The 16,047-nt window shown below is 37.1% G+C and overlaps 5 protein-coding genes across 7 annotated transcripts; 2 read left to right on the plus strand and 3 right to left on the minus strand.

Moving 5' to 3' along the window:
- Positions 1-687: 687 nt before the first annotated feature.
- On the plus strand, positions 688-8,895 carry LOC110845866 (pancreatic triacylglycerol lipase). 3 transcript variants are annotated; one of them, XM_022092392.2, is made up of 9 exons: positions 688-1,316; positions 1,386-3,025; positions 3,120-3,259; positions 3,351-3,584; positions 3,666-3,725; positions 3,790-3,932; positions 4,000-4,078; positions 4,161-4,311; positions 8,824-8,895. In XM_022092392.2, the coding sequence occupies exons 2-9, from the start codon at positions 2,712-2,714 to the stop codon at positions 8,840-8,842; spliced, it is 1,140 nt and encodes a 379-aa protein (XP_021948084.1). In that variant the 5' UTR covers positions 688-1,316; positions 1,386-2,711; the 3' UTR covers positions 8,843-8,895. The 3 variants fall into 3 exon arrangements, with proteins under 3 accessions (XP_021948084.1, XP_021948083.1, XP_035705298.1); XM_022092391.2 differs by lacking the exon at positions 8,824-8,895 and adding an exon at positions 4,505-4,656 and having other exon boundaries at positions 700-1,316; XM_035849405.1 differs by lacking the exon at positions 8,824-8,895 and adding an exon at positions 4,505-4,656 and having other exon boundaries at positions 707-1,316; positions 1,386-2,966.
- Positions 4,553-7,662, minus strand: LOC110845865 (endochitinase). The gene is made up of 15 exons (XM_022092390.2): positions 7,499-7,662; positions 7,285-7,434; positions 6,882-7,047; positions 6,794-6,820; positions 6,707-6,726; positions 6,446-6,621; positions 6,334-6,374; positions 6,244-6,251; positions 6,043-6,168; positions 5,949-5,974; positions 5,742-5,859; positions 5,503-5,670; positions 5,365-5,434; positions 4,875-5,272; positions 4,553-4,807 (listed from the first exon to the last, which is right to left on the minus strand). Exons 1-15 carry the CDS (start codon positions 7,613-7,615, stop codon positions 4,661-4,663), a joined length of 1,758 nt encoding a protein of 585 aa, XP_021948082.1. The 5' UTR covers positions 7,616-7,662; the 3' UTR covers positions 4,553-4,660.
- An 11-nt stretch (positions 8,896-8,906) lies between the features above and the next one.
- On the minus strand, positions 8,907-10,346 carry LOC110845868. Its single transcript, XM_022092394.2, has 2 exons — positions 9,312-10,346; positions 8,907-9,216 (listed from the first exon to the last, which is right to left on the minus strand). The coding sequence occupies exons 1-2, from the start codon at positions 10,046-10,048 to the stop codon at positions 9,195-9,197; spliced, it is 759 nt and encodes a 252-aa protein (XP_021948086.1). The 5' UTR covers positions 10,049-10,346; the 3' UTR covers positions 8,907-9,194.
- A 355-nt stretch (positions 10,347-10,701) lies between these two features.
- LOC110847598 lies at positions 10,702-14,436 on the plus strand. The gene is made up of 9 exons (XM_022094571.2): positions 10,702-10,848; positions 10,926-12,468; positions 12,637-12,687; positions 12,783-12,887; positions 12,979-13,193; positions 13,331-13,358; positions 13,441-13,582; positions 13,682-13,755; positions 13,836-14,436. Exons 2-9 carry the CDS (start codon positions 12,334-12,336, stop codon positions 14,043-14,045), a joined length of 960 nt encoding a protein of 319 aa, XP_021950263.2. The 5' UTR covers positions 10,702-10,848; positions 10,926-12,333; the 3' UTR covers positions 14,046-14,436.
- On the minus strand, positions 14,354-15,930 carry LOC118434807 (lipase 1-like). Its single transcript, XM_035849102.1, has 7 exons — positions 15,927-15,930; positions 15,648-15,816; positions 15,323-15,566; positions 15,076-15,237; positions 14,931-15,015; positions 14,704-14,843; positions 14,354-14,627 (listed from the first exon to the last, which is right to left on the minus strand). The coding sequence occupies exons 1-7, from the start codon at positions 15,928-15,930 to the stop codon at positions 14,442-14,444; spliced, it is 990 nt and encodes a 329-aa protein (XP_035704995.1). The 3' UTR covers positions 14,354-14,441.
- Between the last annotated feature and the right edge of the window lie 117 nt (positions 15,931-16,047).

Below are 16,047 nucleotides of genomic sequence, written 5' to 3' on the forward strand. Positions count from 1 at the left end.
TTACAAAGTTTACATTGTGTTTATACGTAGTATAATTAAACGAGATGGTTAAAATTTTAAAATGAACATCATACTTATTGCTCCTAAAAACCGAATAGGATGTAAAACTTATTTATTACGTTAAGATTTAAGGAACAAATCTGGAAAGATGTGCATACATCATAGTAGAATATGCATTATCATTACAGGTGACAGTCATCCTTGCAGTTATCGGTATATTTGACGAGTTTTTCTGAGTATAATGACAATTTAACACTACGAAGTTTTTAATGGGCTGTATCCGTTTCATTACTATATAGTTTTCGAAATTATATGTGGCTATTAAATAGGTAAAATTAAGTGAAATTGCGACAAACATCCTTTATAGGCTACAATAATTGACAGTAATTACTTTCGATAATTCATAATAGAATCCACTGGCCAAGGTTTGACGTTTTCTTGGTTGAAAAAAGTTTGGCTTTTTGTTCAATCAAAGTAAATTATTTTATTATTAACTGTAACCTTCTGCATAATTTTCTGTTGATGATATTCCTCGTCCGTAGAAAAATAGAAGTACTTGTGTTTGAAATAAGGACCTAACACGATGTAATAACACCACAGAGAAGGAAAAACCTGTTATTCTAGCGTCGAGAACGTTTGCACTCTTTGCACATGACAAGAGCAGGGCAACTTTCAATTTCTTCCACTTCATAACGGAATTGGATTCATCCTCAGTCAAAACAAATATATAAGTGCCATTTGGCATAAACTGTGTATCAGTTTTTCTGAGGTTGGATCACTGCTATTGACTATTACGTATGTATGCATGTTGTGCACACCTATTTTCACATCCTAAGGTTAAAACTTCAAAGGTGAAGTTTCCTTTGCCGATTTGCATGTGATCACAAAATATAAAAAAATTAGTCTGTAACAACGTTCTTACATATCGTGTGTAGTTGACCATATTTTAAATGCTCTTTTATACCTGCTTCATTAAACCTGTAAAACAACCATGTGACACGGCTATTTTCCATACAAACTCCTAAATCAAGAAAGCTTTCATTTTTTATATTCCCTTATAATTAATACTTGAAATTTTACAGGTACATGGATGGATGATGATATCTGCTTGTTGTTTGTAGTTTCTATAGACCACAAGAATCAAGTGGGAGTAGTGTGTCGCAGTGAACTCTTTGAACTACTGCTTCTTGAGATGTGGCAGTACTCGCTTCTTCCAAAATTTTAAATTTAATTTATAAAATGGAATTATTTCTGCTTATCTTAATTTTTACAAGTTTCAATATATGTGCATCACACAAAATAGTCATGGACAACGCGTAAGTTCAATTCCTTGCGAAATTTTCGAAAAGTTTTTTGCAAATAAAATCTGTGATTCTTTTTCACAGAGAGGAACGTGGGATTCAATTCAACATGGGAATTCCTGTGCCCAAGGTGCCAGTGCCAGATGCAAGCTACACACTTACTCACACACTAGACTACTGGCCCTACAAAAAGTTTTACACTGTCAACTTATCCACCGTGCTAAAAAAAGGATACAAAGTATTTTGGTATTTTTGCGAGCTTGTCGGTCTGGGACTCCGTCTTGCATTACAATTATTCGATATTTTTGAAATGAGGAAGTCTTTCGAAGCGTTGGGCCATGGTGGGCCTGGGTGGGGCAAGGAAACAGACGTTGACGATTGGAGACACCTTCATCGCCTCTAAACAGATCCCCAATATGAGAATAGTATCATATTTAAAATATTAATACGGTATTTATTTTTCTGTTATGCATTTCATATTGTTTTTAAGTCTGAATAAAATTACGGGAATTATTATTTTTAGATTTTTTAAATATTTTGGGAGCAAATCATTTAATTGTGGATGAAAAGTTTAAAATAATTTTGCCCTTGTTGAAAGTCAGAATAAGCACATGCGATAGGTGATTAGTGACCTCTGAGAGTTAATTAAGACACACGATGGCAGGATAATTTGATAAAAGGCAGACACAGAAGATGTGAAAAAAATTTAAATTATTATCGATCAGGGATCGAATTGCTAAGTGGACAGCTTGCTTTATTTATTGCCAGTCTTCAACACGCATCTTACTCGACTCGCACGCCATATAAAGGTCTGGGTGAAGTGAAATCGAAATCGACAAGGAAAGAATTCCAAACATTACATTCACTCTAAATTGTTACTGATAATTTTATGAGACAATAGTAAGAATGCAGAATTTGATCATCGTGGTATGTGTGTATGGTAAACTATGCATGTACAGGTACGTACGTATACTTTCAGTCTCATCCTATGTATAATTTGTATGTATGAATAGATGCATATGAAAGTTCCAATTAATGTCCAAGTTCCTTTACCACCACGATAAATAAATTATGTGCACTCTCGATTCACATCAAATTATTCAGTTCCGTTCCCTGACCGATTTATGACGAAGTCAACCCTAGGCATTATTCGTGAAAGGGAATCGAAACTTTGTATAATTATTTGCATGCACAATCCTCTTGGGGACGGAAACTTCGTCAAAAGTGAAAACAGAGGACCTGGCTGATTGGAATGAAATGTTTGCTAGTTCAGTTCGAGCATTTGGAATGCTTGCATTACTTTATGGTTATTAAAATATATTGCTAAAAAATGGCAGAGTAAGCTAAGAATAAGAGAACTAATTTTCCATAAATTTACAATGAAATAGAACGCTAGAGGAAATATAAATAATGAAAGTAATAATTGTACTGCTGCTTACGGTGGTGCCACTAAAAATAAAATTGTGCAGTTGTGCATCTCGATCGCCGGTGATTTCCAGTGTTAGCAACGGAACTTTTGTAGATTCGCATTCTTGGGCAAGGACTTCGTTTTCAGGCCTCAATACAGAATTAAGTCCTGGGCGTTATATCACTAAAAAGAGTGGAATAACCCGCTTGAGACCACCACTACGACTACTCAGACAACGTGGAAAGATAAGTGGAATGGTAAGAAAGTCTGGAGCGGCCAAGAACATGGTACATTTTTATATCTATCCAAACTTCAGGTGAATAATTATTTGCTAAGTGTACGTACATACTTATTGTGAATGAAGTCTAAGAAGTTACTTATTTTGATGCCAATTACTAAATTATTATTAGAAATCCACTGTATCACGAGGAAATAGTCGTGGGAAATAACGCCAGCTTGTCCAGCTACAGGGCTGATTTTAACCCAATAATTTTAATTCAGGATTACATGCAAAACTTTTCCATTGTTTATCCACACAGAACGAAAGACGGTATGCAGAATACTTCAGTATATATTTTACATGCCCAAAATGCCATAAATAATTTCGCTTCATTTCTAATGAGTACATATACACATATTAGCGTATTTAAACCAAAAGTTCAACTCGAACGTAATTATCGTGGATTGGAAGGGGCTAGCTTCTCCTAAATTCGGATTAATCAATAATATTGCCACAAGATACCCAAGAATCTCAAGAAAAGTGTCAAGAATCGCAAGACAAATTACTGATCTTCTCCTCTACTTGTCAACGCAAAATCTCCTTCACGATCCCATGTCCGTGCATATTGTCGGCTTTGGGCTGGGGGCGCAAGTTGGTGAGATGATTCTTGTTTTAATATGGATGCATGAATAAAATTTCGAAATGCAATTTGACAAAATACGTTTTATAAATAAAGCTGGGGTCGTTGGGAACAACTTTAAGCGAGCAACAGGAGGACTGCTTGGTCGTATAACGGGTGGTTATATATTCGAATAATTCCTCGTAAAATAACCATGTAACCATGTAAGTATGTTCTTCAGGGCTTGACCCTTCCGGCCTGCAATACCACTATACAGCAATGTCTGAAAAGCTGGATAAAACGGATGCAGATTTCGTCGACGTTTATCATACAACCACGGCTCCCTTTGGATTTGGAACTTCTATTGGAACCGTGGATTTTTACGTATTTAAATCATATTGCGAAATAAATATTTGAAGTGTATTTTCAGATTGCATTTGTATATTTCTAGCCCAATGGAGGAGGTCCGAGTCAGCCAGGCTGTAAATCTGCAGTACTGGATATGATGAAGGACATTCCAGGGATGGAGGGTCAGATTCACATCACATTTTTATGAGGGTGTAGACGCAGATATTTTTCAGACATATTTATGTAAATTAGTGTTTTTTGTAGGTTCGTGTGCCCACAACCGAGCATGGCAGTATTTCACTGACTCCATTTACAATAAAAAACTTTTTGCCTGTCAGTCTACTTCTTATTTAATGTACAAGATGAAGTCTTTTTGCTCCAAACCCGTGGTATTTGGACAACATATTTCCAAACGGTACGTTAATTAAAAGTTACTCTATTACCATTTACACTAACTGCGTAACTGTGTACGTAAGTTCACGTACATATTTGCGTTCAAAGCAGAAAATATCTAATTAATACTGCTTTCATCTGATTTCAAAGCATTTCATTTATGAATTGCCACGAACGGCCACACAAGATGATTATCATCTCAATTTGTATTTCAGAGCGAGAGGAGACTATTTTCTAGAAGTTGTGCATAAAGACTAACGCAATTACGCTACGCAAGTGGAGTATAATTTATTATAATTATTGCTGTAATTGACCTGTTACGTGAGGCGAGATATGAAAATTAAATGCTCGAATGCAATTCCATTTACGTTTCAAATGGCATTGGAGTCGTCGAAATCTCGAGATGCGCATTTGTTGTTGGGATCTGTTGGCCAACCACAATATCGTCCTTCTTGGTTCCATTCAGTTCCTCCAGGACATGCATGTTCGTACGGCTTTCCAAACACGCACCAATAGTACTGCAATTGACACTTTTATCATAAAAATCATGCATGTATGTATGTGGTACTCTCAAAATATGACAACCTTGCTGCAATCCGTGGGGTGTGGATGAAAATCTTGTTTGGAACAATCCACAGACGTTGGGTCCTCCGTGGTGGTGGAGGACGACGAAGAAAAATAGTCCTCAGAAGTTGATGAGTACTCTGTAACTGCGGTCGTGGTAGTTTCTGGAACGTCGGTGGTTGTTGTTGGCGTTGCAGTTGTGGTACTACTTGGAGGCTGGTTTGATGTGGGGCGTGGTGGCCTCCAAGTGGTCACGGGACCGCTAGACGGATCTGTTGTCCCTGAGCTCCATGTCGTGGTGGTTGTTGATATCTGACCTAGATTTATGTTTGGATTTTCACTTGAAGGCGGAGGCAGTTGCCACTCAGGTCGATTATCTGGTTTTGCGGTTACTTTTGGGACAACGTAGCTCTGCATACCTACAATAGTAGGTAATTAGGAAATTAGCATGCACTCTATTCCATGGATGACGCTCATTATGATAATAAGGAATGTGTAATGCAGAACGCACTGTTCCAAAGGACATCGATTAGTACGTCTCGCGTCCCGCAGACACCTCGAAAGTCATCCATGTCTATTGCCTAAATTCCTTTTACTCATTATTGCGGTATGCGTGAAATATCGGTGTGTGGATTGATGAAAGCCATACCCAATTCATAGCTCCTGCAAATCCTTTTTGCTTTATCCAGTCCATCTTGATCTTTAGTGAATCTGCATCCTCGTAACCAATCCAATTTTTTCCGTAAAACATGTACGGAACTTTCCCTACTTCGTCATATTTCCTTGTCCAATTTCCAGATTTCAGTCTTAAGCAAATCTGCATTAATTAGTTTCTTAAAGTGTTGTCAACCACATTTCATCGATTTGTATTTCAATTTAGTGCTGAACCTCATAGTAGCTCATAAAGCCTCGTGCCTTCGTATATTCTCCAGGATCACCTCCATTTTCGTATTTTACAATGTATGCACCAGGCTTCGTATTAGCAGGATCCCCTAAAATATATGACCTGGCACAATTCATGGTTAGTGTACAGGGTTTTATTATCCAAATTTCTCGTAGTTTGATTTTAAGTAAATCCGTAAATCGTTTACCCACCTTCCATAAAAAGCCATTCCAATTACCTGCAGAATTCGAGAAATTATTACAAAGTTTAAATGTATGTTACGCTAAAAGCATTACAACTGATTACTAGTTTGTCCGGTGAGCATCCCATATCTTGCCACAAGGTTGAACCATCGTTTACGTTTAGCATTTCATAACCGTACTGATCAAAAGGTCGTTTGTACAATGGAGTATGTACATCTGCATATCCCACCTTTTAACCCCAACAAATATTGTAGAGAAAGGTTTCTTTAAATAAGAGATAGAACTTCACAATTAAGCAACTTACCCAGTTACCTGTGAGTTATCATAAATTAAACATTTACGAAAATAGACGAATTAATTTTTTTTACATATTTATGCACAAAATCTAACCAACCTCTCAAATCATACGCCATGACATGAACTGCATTCATTAATCTGAAAAGTAACATTAGAAATTAATTTAGTTCAGACAATTTATTGGTTGGGGTCATACATATGACTATTACTTGCACAACTCTGGTACATGGTAACCCTCATTTAATCTAAATTTTGCAAGTGGCACTGCCATTGTAATTTCCCATGCTTTGTTCACTTTGTGGAATGTAGTTCTCAATTCACGCACAAAGTCTAAAAAATTGTTTTTGTCACTGTAACTTCCACCTCGGTCAGACGCTCCAGGATACTTGAAATTGAGAAATTGCATGGAATTAAGAAAACTGTATATTTATCAATGCATACGATGTAATATGTAAACTGGATTTACTTACTTCCCAGTCAAGGTCAAGTCCTGGATAAAATATTTAATTAATTAAACTCAAATATTAATCTCAAATTAAAGGATAGAAACAAAATACCATCAAACTTGTATTTTTGCAACAGACCTGGAGAAACAGAACATAAATTATGTTTCATGTTCAGGAACATAAAATTATCTGCACTTACGAACTACGCTAACGATGAAACTGGCCCGTTTCTGTGGGACAGCTACCATCTGAGAATACTTCTTGCCCCCTTCTCCCCACCCACCAACAGCAACCATGGCTTTCACCTTGGGATTTTTCGATTTCAAACTCACAAACTTGTCAAAGTTTTTCTGATCCACATCGAGCTAAATGGAGAAATAACATGATTAACCCCCGGTTTAGACTTCACGTTAGCATCACGTCCTCCTCTAAATCCGATTTTTTGATTGGTCGAAATTTTTAATTGTCTTAGTGATATTTTTGATTAGCCAATCAAAAAATCGGATTGGGAGGAGAACGTGATGCTAACGTGAAGTCTAAACCCGGCGTAAGATGTAAAATTTTAATATTTAGCAAATAACTACACTTTTCTATCGACGTACCTCTGGATCAAGTACAAGGGCTTCCCAAGTTACATTAGAAACTCCGATGAACGAGTAGATGATGTGGGTGCATTTATCGACTGGAATATCGTCGACAGTGTATTTTCCGATGCCCTCCCTGTATGTCGCCCAGTTTGAAAAGTAACACACCTGAGAATTATAACAACAGGTTACACATATGCACAAATTATATACAAACTACGACGTAACGCACGTTTTTTGCCAATTTTCCTCCTTGGCCTTCCACATGTATTTCAGCACTTTCTCCACTTGATATCGACAACGCCAATGATACCAGTACCAAACTCAGAAGGGACCTTGGCTTGTCCATGATTAGAGCAGAACGCAAAACGCGTGTGGAAAGGTGTTACGCCAAACCTGGAATACCAAATGTTGAAAGATAACTGCAAAGGTTAGGAGCTCATAAGGGAATGGCTAATGAGATTCTTGAGATTTCAGATGGGATAGTGTAAATTACGCACAAATTCCATTGCGGAGGATTCGTAAGTTTAAAAGTACAGCAAAGCAATCATAATCATTATCCTCCAAGAAGGAAAAAAACTCTTCTTCTTTTTAAAAATCCATTAAGTAGAGAAGTTTAGCGTCATAAAAAACACGATTGTAGAAGTTGCGTATCTTTCTTGATGGGGTTGAAGGACGCGTGCACATACTTCTCTAATGATCAAAAAGGTCAGTTGATAACGCGTAAAGTAAGAAATAGGAGCAAATTCGCCAGGTAATGACCTCGCTACAACGTGGAAAAGAACCACGACATGAACAGGAAAAGAAATGGTTGTTGCAATCTGACACATCATTTATTGTCTATTGTATCACCGTCAGTCACTTTCGGCTGGCTCTTCATTCTCCGCTCGCTACTGATCTCGACTTTATAAGGACAAAGGAGGCAAGAGTGAGAAACCACAAGCGAGTTTTTATTAAAAGATGCATACTTGCATATGTACATAGTATACGCAGATAGTAGATACATACTTTTTAGCTTGTTGTCGGAAGGATTGCATTTTTTAAATGTAATAAAGGTGGAAAGAGCAAGTAGGACCAATTCATCATGGATTTTACTTGCAGGAGAGTTCAATGGTTCACGTTTGGAGAGCTACAGCAGATCATTCACCTTCATCATCCAGCAGAAGTAGTGTACACAGGCTTTGCTGACATGATCCCTCTCCCGTTTGGCAGGAATAGCATGGAGATAAGTCGAGGTCCGTGGGTATGCAGTGTAATAGAGAGATGCATAATAATTAATGCAGGAGATGCCTCTTGGAGAGAATGTGTCTGCTGAGATTGTGTAATGCATTAGCTCATTAAGTAAATTCGGATTGTTTCACTTTTTTGGTACTATAGAGGCAAACTCATCCAATGGCGTATATCTAATGAGGAGGTATTGGAAAATAAGTTGCATGTGTTTATCTGTGATTGTTCTCAATCCTTCTGATGGCATTTCTCATTTTTAGACCAAAGTACAAACTTTTGGATATGAGACACTTTTTGTATTATTATGTACTCAATATTATGAATTTTCAGCAAATTCTTCTTGGCCTGAACACTTCGAGTTGGATTCGTCGCTACGGCTTTGTTTTTACGATAAGAAAAGATCAACAGAGAGCTAGACACAAATATACTTTATTTCCTATGCACAGTTTCCTACATAATAAATATAACACATAACGTAAGCTCACATCAATCAAAATAAAAGAATAAATCAGGACAATCACGTGTAACGAGAATAACTTTGTAGAAAATTGAAACATGGTACATCTAACAGTAAACATACAGGAAAGTTCAATTTTAATTATTATTTATATGCACATGCATACATTTTAAACAAATTACGCAATATAAATATTTTCATTAGCATACATATTTATGCCCTATGCGAAGTATCAAGGTAAACTTTAGTGAGTTCTTGCTCCGTTTCTGCAAAATGAAAAAATTTGTAATGCATACATACATACATAAATAATAAATATGTATTTTCGGGTATTAGTAATTTTGAGTGATCTTCTAACTACATTTTTCTTCGAGGTGGCTCAAACGCCTTTTCAATCCGTTTATAAACTGCAACATGATCGGTTTTCACAAGGCCGAATCTTTTCAACAGAATGAGCTTCCAATTTGCTTTCGGTAAATTAAACGTTTCCGGGAGATCCACTCCGTTCAAGTCTTCGTCAAAATTCTCACTTTCACAAATCAGTTCATACGAGGTGGAGGACAAGGGTCCAATGATGAGGACATATGTTCCCAGAAAAGCTCCCACGTAAGTCCGAAATAATGCGACGCTGTTGCAATAGCAGAACATGACCATGTCATCAAATTCCGCGAACGGGTTTTCTTTCGCAAAGTCTTTCCCCACGAATTGGAGCGGAATAAATTGTGGGGGTGAGTAGGAGCTTGTCCACCAGCGGAAGTCGGCTTCGATTCCCGTGACCTCGATCTTTCTCTCGTAATCTGTATTAGCCTCGAGATAGTGTTTGAGGAGGTATTTCGATAAGAGCCATTCCAACAGCCCTGTACCACATCCGATTGAATGAATGTGCGATACCTTGAGGGAGAAAATCGCAGCGGCCAAGCAGCTCAAATCCTTCTCGGTGGGTGTGGGCCAAGAAATCAAATGAAGCAAGTGGATTTTGGCTTTGTCCTGAGACGATGCTTCGTACACGTCCTGGATGAGATTTAATATCCCTTTAAAGTTTCCAGAAGTGTGTAAACTTATAATTTCTTGCACGAATGGTTCTCCTTTCCCACTCATCGTCTCTCATAACATAAAAAAAATCGGAGGACGTTTACAAAGTCGTAAATATTTTTATTACAATTTATATTTTTGGTTGAAATTACTATTTCAATGTGTCACTGTGCCACTCTGTATCAACATTACGACCCTAAATTAAAACGTATCAGATAGAAGAAGGTGAAATAGTTTGATCAGGAATGTAGATAAATAGGGCAAAAAATCAACTCTGATTTACTCAATCACAACTTGACTGACTAAACTAACGAAAGAAATCGAGACTTTTTTGGCTTGATGGGTTCCACACGGAGAGAGTGGAATTTGCTTATGGCCTTCCGTATTGTTATCCTTGAGGTTTTAACGGGTTGCTTATCCCAACTTTTGGCTTCTGTACAAAACTCGGAGCACCATCAACCAACACCATTTTCTGCGCTTGTTATTATTTGGTCGTGTAAGTCAACCAGATGAGACTTGGTAACGCGAAAATGCGATGCTGCTGCATTGTGATCTCTTCAAATTGGCTGCAGTATTGAAAACTACTGACGAACCTGCTTGCTCCACGGATATTTTCTCAACGACACAACATCGAGATTAAAATATTTGCATGTAATGCGAAGAAAGTGAATACGGTTCTCTTTCTGAACATGCCACTTCTTTCTACTTACTTTTTGTGAACGTTATTCACATCGTCTTTTATACCAGGACTCCTCTATTTTGAGATAAATATGGATCAAACTTTGAATGACAAGTGTTTACATTCATATAATGTACATTCATATTTGGGAGGTTGTTCAAGCGATGGAAATGACCCGTGAATAGAGGTAACGAAATCATCTGTTTTCTCATTATGCAATAAGACGAATGGATTCAGATAAGTTATTTGTTTCTGAACATTCAGCCAAGCAGACTACTTCCTTTCACTTCCTGGGTGTAAAAACAAAAACCAACAATACACCGAGTTCAGTGATGAATGCATACGCACGTCCTGTGGGGTTTAGAGCAGACGACAGGTTACGTCGTGTTGGCAAAATCTGTGCCAACTTTGTAAACATGAGACACTATTAGCAAACTCCATATATCCTTTTCTGACATTTGACTGAAAAGTAATGATGAATTAAAAAAGGAAATGATTAACAGATTCGTACATTACAAAATGGTACAAATTCACGCAAGTGATTGTGGTTACGTACGTATTTATAAATAGTTCTCAACACACATTTCAAGAGTGTAAAATGGAACTGCATGCAAACATGTAAATACGTATATGTATGTACACGCATTGAAGAACTGAATGAATGATTAATATGTTTGCTGTTTTGTGCTCCGTTCTGGTCTCAAGTTTTTACGTGCACAGTTGAAATCTCGTGCGAGCTATTTAGCATGATAAATGTATAAATGTATAAAGAAGAAAGGTTTAAAGTAGCGTCGACATTGCATGTGATCGTCGTCGCAGATTCCGGTGAAAGTCCGAGCCAACTTTCTCTCTCGCTCTCTTTCTCTGTGGCAGTGCTGGTGGGATGGGAAATGCCGCAATGGCACACAAATTGTACGTACGTACTGAGGAAGGCCCCAGCTATATCCTCCCTGACTGATGTTTTCATGGAGAAGCCTGCTCTATGCCTTTCAAAGTTTCCAGCACCTGACTTCCAGCACCGATTCTGAGCACAAAACATGAAACTTTCTCCTTCTACAGCCAGATCGGGTAGTATATATATGTAGTAGCCCCCATTATATCATCATCTCCGACCAGGCTGAATTGAATAATAAGATCTGCATAACAATATTCACTTTTGTAGTTTTTTCTGATGGCATAGTCAACTAGAAGAGAAAGACTTGTGTGTCTATAAACCAAAAGAATTATCCAGCAGTTTGCCCAATATATGCATTTTGCGTGCAGTTAAGGGATAATAATACGTAAATCTATATATATACATATATTTATATCGTAAGTTATTCAAGGAAAGTATGCAAGTATTGCTCAACGACTCTCTCCGTGCTTGCTGAGTTTTTCAGTATCCAATTGTGATGGACAGTATTATAAGCCGTTGATAAATGTGAAATTATTTTAATCTGACAGTGATTTTTGCCTCTGTACATTTCCTTAATAATGTTGAGAACCAAGAAACCCAAAAGAAACTCCATAACCCATTACATTTTTGAACTCTAATTTAAATACAGAAAATGTACGATTATTATTTCGTTTAATATCTAAGACTTAGATTCTAAGTATTTTATACATACATACAATTTTAAATTGCATTTAATTTTCACTGCCCAAATACCAACGAAGTCGTTGTGACTGTAAAATGCCGAGACCACGCTCCTCCGACTCTGAGGACAATGCCGGATCCTCGGTTTTAGCGAAATGGTGTAAGTGTCACTGCGGGAAGATAAGGCTTGTGAACGAACGGTGCTTCATGGCGCCTCCTCTGATACTCGTGGTAAGAAGAAGCTCTTTGTTAAATGCCTTCAAGTTAATGTTACTCATGGTCAGGGATGTTAGATTGATAGTATTACATGATTATGTCCCAACCCTGATAAACCTACCCTAATGATAATTATGTGCGATTTAAATGAAATACATAAAGACATTTCTATCCTATTCATAGGGGTCGTCACTGGCAGAATTTGTTGTAATTTTCTCCATCACGGGGTTCATGGTAAGCAATTAGATTGCTGGAAAATTGGTGTTGGTTCTAACTTGACGAGCTGTGATTAATTACGTGTGTATTTCGTTTTTTATAATTCTTTGAAGGCCATTGACGTGATAGCCGTATCAGCCGTTTTCTTCTCTGTCCTTTTATCATTTGCGGCATTGCTTTTTATACGATTTGACCGATTGACTATTTTGGCATTCCTGGTGAGCTGATTGGAATCATGTGTATTGGCAAAAGCCATATTAGAAATGAGGAAATAGGTAATATCATAATTTTATGAATATGTCGTTCCAGATGCTCTCTGTGTCTCTGCTTTCTTCCTCCACATTTCTCATCATTTGCATTCAAAAGCAGTCTCCCGTCCAGGAAAACGATAAACCCCAGATTTTCCTCCCATCATCGCAACATTCTCACAATCCATTTGATCAAGACTCCAACGTTGTCCACGTAAATCAGTCAAGACATGGCTCAAAACTGGTGGACCTCATGAAATCTGGTACGGAACTGAGGTAAATAATTTAATTCTTATTATTCATACTTAAACGTGGTCTCATATGTATCCTTCTTTCATGAATTACATGAGTATGCTTTTTATTTTTGATGGATTGAATGTAGATTGATTTAATTGTGTGTGCATTTAATTTAGATGGATTCACCAGCTTCAGTCCAAAGAGGTATAATATGCATAAGTGTGAAATATGTTGCATGCATCTAACCAACGTCCCAATGATTTTAAAATGTGCAAATATATCTCAGCGCTGCTGTGGTTTTTGGAACTTCACGGATTGGATAGGCGAGAATTCTTTGCTCGAAGCGAATAAGACATTTAAATACCACTCAGAGCCAATTCATCCTCCGACGCAATGGATGGTTTCATGTTGTGATAGGAATCTCACAGGTTAGACGACATTCAAAATTTAAAGCAGTTTAACCCGAAAATGTCCATGTTTCGTAAAAGGTTACAAGATTTTTTTTTTAATTTTCTTAACACAACCAGAGCATCACAGTAACTGCAAAGCCGAAAGCATTTATGACGACTGGCACGACATTGTTTCTTACCTTTTTCAACAGGTATAAAATAGTTATCCAATACTTCACTTCCAAAGTTATGCGTAATTTTATCCACAAGTAAAATCTGCACGGATTTTCAGGGGTGTGGAGCACGCATGGATGATAAATTAAACGAAGTAAACTTTCAACTGTTTAAAACATCTTTGGGACTTGCGCTTTGGAATTTGCTGGTAGCAATCGACCTCATTGTGTACACAGCGTGGAAAAAACTGAGGTCAAAAGCGCACAATGCTTGCAATGGCCGCAACGGAGGTCGAGTCACTACGGATGACGATGACGTGTTTACTTGACAAATGTAGATCTCGAGTGCGATGTATTTATGTAAGTTCAACAGTAGCAGTAAATGTGCATTTACATGCCTACATACATAAATACGGTCGGGTTCGGGTGTTGTGCGATCTCCCAACAATAAAATGACGCTATTATTCCTACCTTGGTGCAGTTACCATCCAAAAATCTAAAAACTAAATGACGGGGCTCAAGTCGTAGTATTACGATAGAACCTTAGACACGACAAATACTTAAAAATATACGTAAAAATTACTTGTTAATAACTACTTCAGTAAGATTGAAATAGTCTGAACATTTCGGGATATTATTAAAAATCAACATTATATGATAATATTTACCATTTTATGTAAGTGCGATTTAATGAGATTGGATTAAATAATATTCACAGTATTTGATCAAGCATTCAATTTATTGGGAAGATCGTCGACAACCATGTCTTGCTCAATCAGCTCGATAATTCGGTCATGCAGTAATTCATTTATATGCCTCGAATAAATATAGTCAAAGTGGTTAAATTTGGGAAAATCTATTTCCACTACTTTCTTCACATTTGGTAGGTTTGCTGCCAACTTATAGGTATCCTATGGACAAAGAACAGCAGGAATTAAAAATTACGATTGCACATATCATCAGTTACATAAAAAGAATAACACCCACCGGAATTGTTACAATGTTGTCTCCAGCAGCGCAAAATAACACGGTTGGTACAGTAATATTATTGAGCTGGTAACTGGGAGGATTAGGTTGTCCGTATACTTCGATATTTCTTTGGTAGTAATTATAATATGCAAACACACCTAATTCCCACAGGATACACATTAATTGAGCGTATAACTATTTATTGAAAATATGCCGAAAGTAAGAGAAATAGGCAACTTTTTTACCCTCGTTAATTAGTTGAAGTGCATGGAACGTCTTTCTGCTCGAAGTACTACTTAAAATGTGAGACATTACGTCAGGTACTATTGCCTAAGGAGATTCTACTGTGAATAATTAATCAAAAATATAGATCAAAATGAAGCTCATTACATAATTTGCCTCCTTAGAATCCAGACCAATCATTGCCTCCATAATTGTCACACAAAGCCATCGCAAGGAAATCGTAGGTGAACACACATTTCCAACGACATTCATTAATGGAAGCACTTGGGGAGGAACTATTGGGCCAATTGAAAATAGGTCATGAATGCCCTAAATAAAAAAAACATACGTAAAGCTTTATAAAAGTTTCAAATACTAAAATCATTAGTTTATAATTAAGGTAAAAATAGAGTACTTGTTGTAACTTGACGAAGGGAGAAATTGCTTTAAAAACAGGGTTAGACGTATTTCCTTGAAATACAGCTCCAGATAATCCAATAAATCCCTGGATTTTAGAAATATATTCTGGATGTAGAGACATTGACACTAGAAACTCTGCCGCACCTAAAGAATGCGCGATAAAATAAATTGGTGATTTAGTTGTCCCCAAAATGTAGTCGTAAATGGCAGGCAGGTCAATCTCTCCAATTTCATGAAAACTGTATATGATAGGATATTATTCGATTTTATTTAGTCTAAATTATCCGGTTTGTTTTATTTCCGTATATGCATATTAATACCCAAAGTTCCAGTACGCATAATCCTTGTAAGACAATGTTTTGTGACCAAGTGAGTACCGCGTACCTCGATCATTCCCCAACCAAACATCACAATTTCCTTTATCAGCCAATCTATACGCTGCACATAATAAATAAATCCACGATAAATGCCAATAATAATTGTAGTAGTCTTATCTTACCCAACGCTTTGTCAACAGTATTGATGACCCAGCTTGAAGAATCTGCAAAATTTCTACCAAAGTTTCTTAGTCTGACTTTGTCTGCAAAGTGTTATCTTACCCATGTTGCAAATAGACAACTTTCTTTGGGGATTGATTATTTTCAAGTTTTCCATGCGGTATACGAAACAGCGTGATAATGTATCCATCAGAAGTTGTGACTTCGTGCGTTTCGATCGGAA

Source organism: Folsomia candida, unplaced genomic scaffold (genome assembly GCF_002217175.1).
Source record: "Folsomia candida strain VU population unplaced genomic scaffold, ASM221717v1 Fcan01_Sc003, whole genome shotgun sequence".
NCBI classification, from domain to species: Eukaryota; Metazoa; Arthropoda; class Collembola; order Entomobryomorpha; family Isotomidae; genus Folsomia; species Folsomia candida.